The sequence below is a fragment of the Crocuta crocuta genome, unplaced genomic scaffold (assembly GCF_008692635.1).
Source record: "Crocuta crocuta isolate KB4526 unplaced genomic scaffold, BGI_CrCroc_1.0 scaffold77, whole genome shotgun sequence".
In the NCBI taxonomy this organism is placed as follows: Eukaryota; Metazoa; Chordata; class Mammalia; order Carnivora; family Hyaenidae; genus Crocuta; species Crocuta crocuta.
Window position 1 is genome coordinate 7,514,632 of NW_027532172.1, and position 8,924 is coordinate 7,523,555.

Below are 8,924 nucleotides of genomic sequence, written 5' to 3' on the forward strand. Positions count from 1 at the left end.
CATGGTATAGATAAACCACATCTTCTTGATCCATTCATCTGTTGATGGACACTTAGGCTCTTTCCATGTTTTAGCTATTGTTGAGAGTGCTGCTATGAACTTCCTGTTTCTTTTAAACACTGTGCAATCCCAGTAGCAATCTCAGCATAACTGAGTGCCTGCCTTAAGCCAGTAGACACTGACAAGCATCTTGTTTAATCCTCATATAACCCTGTGACAGGAGCCATTACCCATTTTACAGATGAGGAAGACAAGTCTCAGAGAGAGATTGTGCCTTGCCTAAGCCTGCACAGATGCCACACTGGGATTCACTCATTCATTCTTTCAGCAAGGATTTTTGTGAACATGCAATGTGCCAGGTGTCAGGCAGGGGTTGCCTGACACTGTTGGGGCTTCTGTGAAGTAAGAGCCGTAGTTTTGGTAGATTAGGCCCTTGAATGCCAGCATCTTAAGGAAAGAAACCATTTGCTGAGGTAGTCCCAGCCCCTGGGCCTGTTTGCCCTTTCAGTGGATGGGCTTCAGACACTTTCTAGAAGCTCAGCTCTCCAAATGTCCTATCTAGGGAGGACTGGGTGCTATAGTTCATCAGGAGTGGATGGGCAAAATGCAAACATGTATGCATGCGTGAGGCAGTCCCGCACACACATGCATACATGTGCCAGCCACCATCAGAGCAGAATCTGTGAGTCCTGAGGCTCTGCCCCAGGCTTAGAGCATCACCCTGGGGTCTATTTCCTCCTGAGACTGGGTAGAGAGGGTGAGAGGGCCCAGCTGCAGCATCAGGCTCCTCCTCTGGCTGAGTATTGCCAGTCCATTTAGCTTTTGATTCTGGATACATGTGGGATCAGGACAGACTCACCTTCCGAACCCTTGCTTTATTTTGGCCCTGGCTTCCTCTTTTTTCCCCCAAGGAGAGAAAAGGCTTCTGTAGAGGTGACTCCCTTGAATAAACTAAACATGCTTTCCTGTTTTTATCCCAATCCAAGGTCAGATCATCTTAAACAGAACTGGAGAAAAAGCTTTCACTGGCTCCAAACTGGAATTCTATCCAATACCCTGTCCTTTTACTCCAGGTCTGCTTGAGGGTCCCTCCTTTCCTCCAGGGGCCTAGGTCCTACCCATGAGCATGGAGGAGGGCACTTGTGGGATGAGCACTGCGTGTTACATGGAAACCAACTTGACAGTAAACTATTAACAAAAATAAAAAAATAAAACCAGCTTCAGGGCTGCCTCCTCTATACAGACCTCCCATTGCTCTTTTCCTCAGGCTCTCTCTGCTTTGCAACCATGAAGAACAGCTTCTGTGTAACTCCTGGGGCCTAAGTGGTGGGGGCCTTTTCCCTGAGCAATATCAGGCAGCACTGCCCTGCTAGCTTAGTCTGGGTTGGGCACAAGGACATGGACTTGACAGCCTACCTTGCCCCAGAACCCTCATTTTGGTATTTCATGGCAGTATTACCAACATAGTCTCCAAAGTTCCTGCCCCTGGGCTCTCTGTGGCACTTGGCTTTTCACAGCTTTTGCTGAACACCTGCCTCTGTTTCCCTTCTGGGATAGGAGGCATCACCTCTCAGCCACCTTGGTCTTTTCCATATTTGGCCCATGTTGTTAGTAACCAGGGCCCAGGTCATTTTAATGAGATGGAGCTGGTTCCTCCTGAATGGATTGGGGTGAAGGAAGTCTGCCTGAAGATCATCTTGGGACTCTGCCCCTGCTTGGTGCTTAACTCCAGACCAATGTTTTATCTTCCTGGCCCAGCCTGAAAACCTGCTCTACACGTCCAAGGAGAAAGATGCAGTACTCAAACTCACTGACTTTGGCTTTGCCAAGGAGACCACTCAAAATGCCCTGCAGACACCCTGCTACACTCCCTATTATGTGGGTGAGTCCTTGGGATATGGTTTGTATGCCCCTACTCCTACTGGACCCTGCTGTGGTCCAGAGGGGGCAGTCCATGGGTTGCAGAAGCCAAAGGGTTAAAGCCCAGTAAGGAAGGAGGAAAGGATTCTATGGAGGCGGTGACGTGGGGGGCCGGAGGCTGCAAAAATATTCTCCCAAACTTCAGCTTCTGCTTTTGAAAATAGATCCAGGAAAATTCTGGCTGTGGCCTGTGAGCTGAATGACATCACAGCAGCTCTAAATATATACGTGATAAAAGGCTGCCATCAGCTCGGGACGGAGCCCAACCTCAGTTGTTTTTCTCCAGTTTTTATCTTCCTGGTATTCATATTCAGAAAGTAGACAGGCCTTTCCTATTACATTAGAAGGATACAGGGCACCAGCCATTTGTCTTGAGGGAGAGGTCCCTTTGACCAGGGCACGGATGGGACTTGGGGGTGTCACATACTCATGCTTCCCAGAGAAGCTCCTTGCTTCCTTGTGAGTGGGCAGCCCAGATCTGGAAAGGCCCCTGATGCAAGTACCCCTACTGTGAGAGAGGGGTGATGGCTCGATTTACAGAGGGCTCTTTTCCCTCAGGGAGGCCTTGCAAGAGAGCTGCTGAAGGGGTGGGGAGCCCTTGAGACAGCTGAAACTGTATCCTGTTTACCAGGATGTGTTTTGCAGTATTTTGGCTTGGAAATCTTCTGGCCTACCCATCTCATTGCACAGGTGGGAAGAACAAGGCTTCGTGGGATGGTAGCCAAGCTGAAAGTAGAAACCAGAGCCCTACCCCTGGCCCCTCCTTGCCCATGATCTGGGCTGTACATTCAGGGAAACAAGAGACACAGGGCAGTTGGTGGGCTGAGGCCCTCTCACCTGTGGCAGGACCCCACCGAATCCCAGACTGGACTTCTCTCCCTCTCCTCCCTCACCAAGACTGACATTGGGCCAAAGAACCTAGGAGGCTATCATTCTTTACAGCCCAGCCTAAAAACGGGTTTATTTTTCCTGGGAGCTGTTTTTCCTCCCGCAACTTCACACACATGCTGCCTTCCCAGAAGGTGCCAGACACCAGTCTGCTCTTCCCCACCCCCCAGCCCAGACACCTGTTCCCCACCTTGCTAGGCTTCATGCTCCTATCTGGGCTTCAGGACCTTTGGGGCTGAATGCCCTCCTGTGCCCTCTGCCCTGCTAGCTCCTGAGGTCTTGGGTCCAGAGAAGTATGACAAGTCGTGTGACATGTGGTCCCTGGGCGTCATCATGTACATTCTGTGAGTACCACTACCTTCACCCCTACACTACTCCCTCATATCCTCAGAACCACTCTGCCTTCCCTTCTAATTTCTGATCAGGGGACATCCCTCCTTCAGGCTGCTTGAAAGTCTTTCCATGCCAAGGGCAGATGGCATTCCTAGGATAAGCCCAGAGTCCAGAGGGCTGGATTCTTGCCGAGGTGGCTGCCATGGTGGCTGCCTGTCTTCCCAGTCAGGGATTTGGGGAGGGGAATGGGTCTACCCTGGCGTTGCCCTCACACCTGTGCTGAATGACCTTCGCTCTCCTGCAGCCTGTGTGGCTTCCCACCCTTCTACTCCAACACGGGCCAGGCCATCTCCCCAGGGATGAAGAGGAGGATCCGCTTGGGCCAGTATGGCTTCCCCAATCCTGAATGGTCAGAGGTTTCTGAGGATGGTGAGCTTGCTCCAATGGACCCCATTAGCCTTCATTCTTGGAGATACCACTTTGGTGTAAAGCAACCTATGTTCAAATCTTGTGTGTGTGACATCCCACATCCCATATCCCATATCCCAGCTGTGTGACCCTAGGCAAGTTACCCAAACTTTCTAAACCTCAGTTTCTATATCTGCCAAGTGGGCTGAAAACTTGCCTCCTCAAAACTTCCTCTAACTCCTGTCCCTTACTAATATTTCTCCCTTTAGGGACCCGGTATCCATTCTCTATGGCTGCTTCATGAGTCCCATTCCCCCCCCCGCCCTCGCCCGTGCTTAGTGGCTTAACACAAGAAACAGTTATTAGCTCACTGTTTCTATGGCTTAGGAATTTGGGGGCATGTGCAGAGCGGGGGGTGCTGGCTCTGAGGAACTCTGTAACCTCCCCACTCCCCATTCTTCCCCAGCTAAGCAGCTGATCCGCCTCCTGCTGAAGACAGACCCCACAGAGAGGCTGACCATCACACAGTTCATGAACCATCCCTGGATCAATGTGAGCGCCTCTGTGCCCTATGGTGGGCGGGGTGGCAAGCTGGAGTGGGGCTGCAGGCAGGATGGTGATGGCTTTGGAGGTCCTGGTGCAGGCCACAGATGTGTGATAGGACCCCACCGAGAGCCTAACTTTGCCACAGCTCCAGTCAGGCTCCTTCACCTCACTGAGCCTTGGATGTCCCATCTGAGACAGGAAGAAAGGGGTTGGGAGTGGGGAGCCAGTGCTGTCCCAGGTGACTGCAGGTTCTAATCCATGGGCTTGGGGCTCCTTTCAGCAATCGATGGTGGTGCCACAGACCCCGCTTCACACGGCCCGGGTGCTGCAGGAGGATAGAGACCACTGGGATGAGGTCAAGGTAGGTGGATGCTGCCTCAGTCTCCTTACAGCTTCCAGTGTTTTGGAAAAAGGGACTCCAGGGTGGTGGCTACAGAGAGCCTGGGTCGTCAGCCCCTCCCTGGTGCCTAGAGCACAGAGTGTCACTACTGCACCAGTGTCCCAACTGTGGCACTTAGAGCATTGGGCTGCACTACTGCATTCAGGGCAGTGCTTCTGGCTCATGGGGACTTTGGGCCAGGGGTTTAGTGAAGGGGCTTTGGCCATAACCCCCCTACAGTTTCTATTTGGGTGGGTGGTCAGCCTGGTTTTAGACTCAGCAGAAGCCAGGTTTGAGCATATGAGACAGCAGATCAGAGCCCCAGGATACCCTAGATACAATCTTCAGGCTTCCGTGTCCTGGGTGCCTTTCCAGATAATGTCCCCTGCAAGCCTGTGGCTCTTAGCAGGTGACATTGGCCAAAGTCCCTCTCCTACTTACACTTGTGTGGTCCCAGGGAGTCACTATACTTTCTGTGTCTTAGTGGATAAGCTCAGTGTGTGTCTACCAGAAAGGACTGTAGTGAGATTATGTGACACAAGGGGTGGCCCAGTGCTGGGCGCTTGGGCAATAAAGGCTGTTACTGTCCTCATTGACATTAGAAAGGGGCTTGAGGCAGGAGGGTGATGGCTCTTGAGGCCAGTACATCCTGACTTCCATGGATATCTGTCCCCAGGAGGAGATGACCAGTGCCCTGGCAACCATGCGTGTGGACTATGACCAGGTGCAGATCAAGGACCTGAAGACCTCTAACAATCGACTGCTCAACAAGCGGAGAAAGAAGCAAGCAGGCAGCTCCTCAGCCTCACAGGGGTGCAACAACCAGTAGCTCACGGGGCCTTGGATGAGCTGAGCCTCTCGGTGTGGGGCACAGACCAGAGTGTGCTGAGGCCCTGACCCAGAGGGCCTGAGGTCATTATTTTTAACAAAAGGATCATTTTTGTTGTGTTTTAATTTGTCACTTAGAACATCAGGATGGGAGACTGTGACTCCAAACCTCACTAGAGAGGGCCCAGAGCCCGGGAGTTAGGGAGCCACCTGCCACAGCTGTAGCGCCTCTGGCCAGAGCAGCCCTAGTGAGACAGAGGTCTGTCCTGCGCTGGGGCATGGCCTTAGACTTCTAGGCTACTGGGGGTTGTGGTGGGCTTCCCTCCTCCTATGGAGACACCCCTCTGTGGGGTGGGCAGATGGGCCTGGCCTTGGGAAAGGCATCTGGCCATTGGTTGCCATGGTGACCAGGGACCGAGTTGCTGTCTGTGAATGCTGAGTAAGAGAGCAAGGGAGGGAGAAGGGGCAATTGAGGGTCCACCTCTGTTTCCTTGGAGAGGCTTATCTCCCTCACACTACTTGCCCTTCTCAGGATTCCTCCCTTTGGTCTCCTTAAGGCCACAAGGGCAGTCTGCCTGCCTCGCTGGGGCATCCAGCCCTATCTTGCTGCAACCCCATCCCACAGGGCCCTTGGAGCTCTCTCTCTGCAGAGTCCCTGGGCCTAGTTTTCCTGTTACTACCCCTTACCCAAAGAGTGGCCTCTCATCTCAGGGAAGGGTGGGAGGTATTTTTAACCCTTTTCTACTTTGGAAACTGACCCTGTGACAAAAGCTGGTACAGTTCTCCTGCCCTCACCCGCTCACCAGATCCCAGGCAAGAAAGCTTCTCTCTGTAACGGTTCATCCTCCACCTTGTCCTGGTTGATGGCAGGGACTGTCTCCTGGTGTACTTTTGTGAGAGTGGATGGCTGAGGACAAGACCAAGAGGCTTCCCGTTAATCAGGGGTCTCTTTCTATACTCCAGGTCAGACCTGAGGCAGTGGAGGGCTGCTGAGTGATGCTTAGAAGGTCTGGTTCTGGGTCCTGGCTTCGGCCTGAGCGGGAAAAGAGAGGATCCCTTCCTTGCTGGCCCAGACTTACCCAGGCCCACCCTGCCCGGTGTAGCCTCAGGGTTCTTAGTGCCTGATAGGGGCCTGACAAGTGCCTGATTCACAGCCTGGTTCCTGACCCTCTCTCACTGGCTGGGAAGCCCTAGACCACATCAGGTAGGAAAACACCACTGGGGTTTACATCTAGATATTAATAAACACCATTTTGGGATTTTCTCCTGGTTCCTAGGTTTCTCTGTCTACATGAGTGGACAAAAGTGGCCCAAGGGCAGCTGCTCACACCTACTAGTGATTTCACCCCCTTCAGGCTTGGTAAACATGCCAGGCTGGCTCCAGGGCCACCGTGGCCTTGCCAGGCGGGAAAGGTCAGAGGAGTGGAGGAATGGCAGCTGTCTCATGCCACCAGGTCTGGGGTGCCCAGTGCACTGTGTGTGTGACACCCACCCCCGGCCGTGCGTGCACCAGCGTCTGCCCACAGTGGCCACCCCCAGCTGCATGCCAGCCTGCTGAAGGGCGGGCAGAGAGCCTGCTGCAGCGCTGAGCTATTTTCAGAAGCTGCCAGATTTCATTTGGCAGGGAGAATGTCGGGGAGGGAAGGGGGCGGGACGCTGGAGACTGTCTTTTGACTATTCCGGCAGCAGAGCACCGTCAGCCCTCGGGAGCCCTTGCGGGCAGCCTAGATGGGGGGCCCTGGCTGTGGCATCTTCCCTCAGCTCCTATCTTGAAATCTCCCAGTTTTCCAAGAGCTCATCTGGCACCTGCAGCTCTCCCTCCTCCACCTCCCATCCCCTCAGGGTGTGGGGGAGATGGTTGAAGGCAGGGGGAAGCCAGCACTCCTGAAATATAGACTCCTTCCTAGCTTGGCGACCTGGGACAAGTCCCCAGGCTTTCCCGCCTCACTTTTGTCAACTGCAGTAGGGAGGTAGTGCCCACCCTGGGGAGTCATCTGGGGGATCTGGGCCGATGATGTGTGTGAAGTGCTTGGTGAGCTGCCTAGTTCATGGCTATTGCCCACACCCTTGTGCTACCCCAACATCTTTAGCCATCAGGAAGGAGATGAAGTTGCCAGAGAGAGAAGGGACCCAGCCCCAAATCTACCTATGGGACTTCCCACCCAGAAAATCAGGCTTTCTCTACCCATGGGGTTTCACTTTCAAGGGTCTGCTCTCCAGAGAAGCATCATATGGGCTTCTTGAACTGCAGTTGCAGTCCTGGGCTTCAAGGAGGGTGGCCTACTCTTCTGAAGAGCTCACGGAGCCTGTGGTTCTGACTAATCCTCCTCATGTACTCTAACCAGTGAAATGCTGGGCAGATGCAAAGGCAGATAGTCTTTCTAGTCATAAAGCTGAAGAGCTGCAGACAGACTCCTTCACTTGGCCTCTGAGCATGCATTGTGCCTGAGCCCCCGTACTGGGCGCAAGGAAAGCAGCAGTGAAAGCTGCACACGGCTCTCAGGAAATTTACACTCATCAGGAAGGAGAAACTATCACACATATGTGCCAAATCACAGGCTCGGTTTGATCTGTGAAGGAAGGACGTGGCTTGAGAAGAAGGTGTCATAGGGCCTTTTAAGCCAAAGAGGGAATTGATGCACCCCAGTGGCTGAAGAGGGTGCCAGATAGTTTATAGGATTGAAGTCATAATTGCAGGGACCAGGGCCTTGGGGACAGAGGGACTCTGTGCTCAGCTCTGGTTGTCTGTGCCTTTCCCTGGCCTTCTTGGCAGCCAAGACCATGGCTTTAGCAGTTCCAGCGGGGAGGCATCTGCCAGGTGCCTGTACTCCGAACCCAGGGAAGGATTCTTATTGGCCATATGTTGCCCATCACTGTTGTGGGGAAGTGGAGGGGGTGACTATGTCAGTGGGGTGCAGCAGAGGTAGTTAGTAAAGGAGAAGGTAGAATGATTGCCCATGTCCGCTTGGCCACTTCCAAGAGCTCAAGAGAAGCATGGCTCCCTGATCTCTGGTATCAGGTACAGCTCTCATAAGCCAGGGCTAGGAGGCTGGATGCTTGGCTAAGTCACACTCCTTGGGCCTCAGTGTGGCTATCTGTGAAATGGGAGCGAATCTCTGACAATCAGCTAGAATTAGGCTAACTAAAAAGCCAAGTTGCCACATGTTCTCATCAGCCTGTTCAGATACAGGCATTTGCTTGGCCTGCATGGTGGCTTTCCTGGGACTTTTCAATAAAGAATCCATAGCGGTAGATGTATTCACATGTGTGCATGAGTGAATGCGTGTGTGTGTGTGTGTGTGTGTGTGTGTGTGTGAGACATTGCTTCCCAGTGATACTTCCCCTGACCCAGCTGACAGCAGAGTTCTCTGTCTTGCAAACCTGGTGCTGGCTGGCTTCCAGGAGCCTGGCTCATTGCTATTCCACACCACCCCCTCTCCATCCTCGATTCAGCCCCTCCACTGCAGTGTCAGAATTGAGCCTCAAATGCAGCCAGCCACAACCTCTGCAGGGGGCTCAGTGCTCCCAGGCCTGCTCAAAACTCTCTGGCAGTCATGGGGAGGAAGCATAGGCCCTGGGTAGCTGTCTCCAGACCTGACTGCCTCTGGCTGAGCCTTTGCAT

The 8,924-nt window shown here is 53.2% G+C and overlaps 1 protein-coding gene across 1 annotated transcript in view; it reads left to right on the forward strand.

The window, feature by feature from the left end:
- The window catches only part of MAPKAPK3 (MAPK activated protein kinase 3), a 28,008-nt gene extending 21,442 nt beyond the window's left edge, over nucleotides 1–6,566 (forward strand). Inside the window, exons 6-11 of the mRNA XM_077777215.1 lie at nucleotides 1,759–1,882; nucleotides 3,077–3,152; nucleotides 3,446–3,570; nucleotides 4,016–4,101; nucleotides 4,376–4,456; nucleotides 5,151–6,566. Of these exons, the coding sequence (XP_077633341.1) occupies nucleotides 1,759–1,882; nucleotides 3,077–3,152; nucleotides 3,446–3,570; nucleotides 4,016–4,101; nucleotides 4,376–4,456; nucleotides 5,151–5,303 (645 nt within the window). The 3' untranslated portion in view covers nucleotides 5,304–6,566. The remainder of the gene's footprint in view (nucleotides 1–1,758; nucleotides 1,883–3,076; nucleotides 3,153–3,445; nucleotides 3,571–4,015; nucleotides 4,102–4,375; nucleotides 4,457–5,150) is intronic.
- Nucleotides 6,567–8,924: the final 2,358 nt, after the last annotated feature.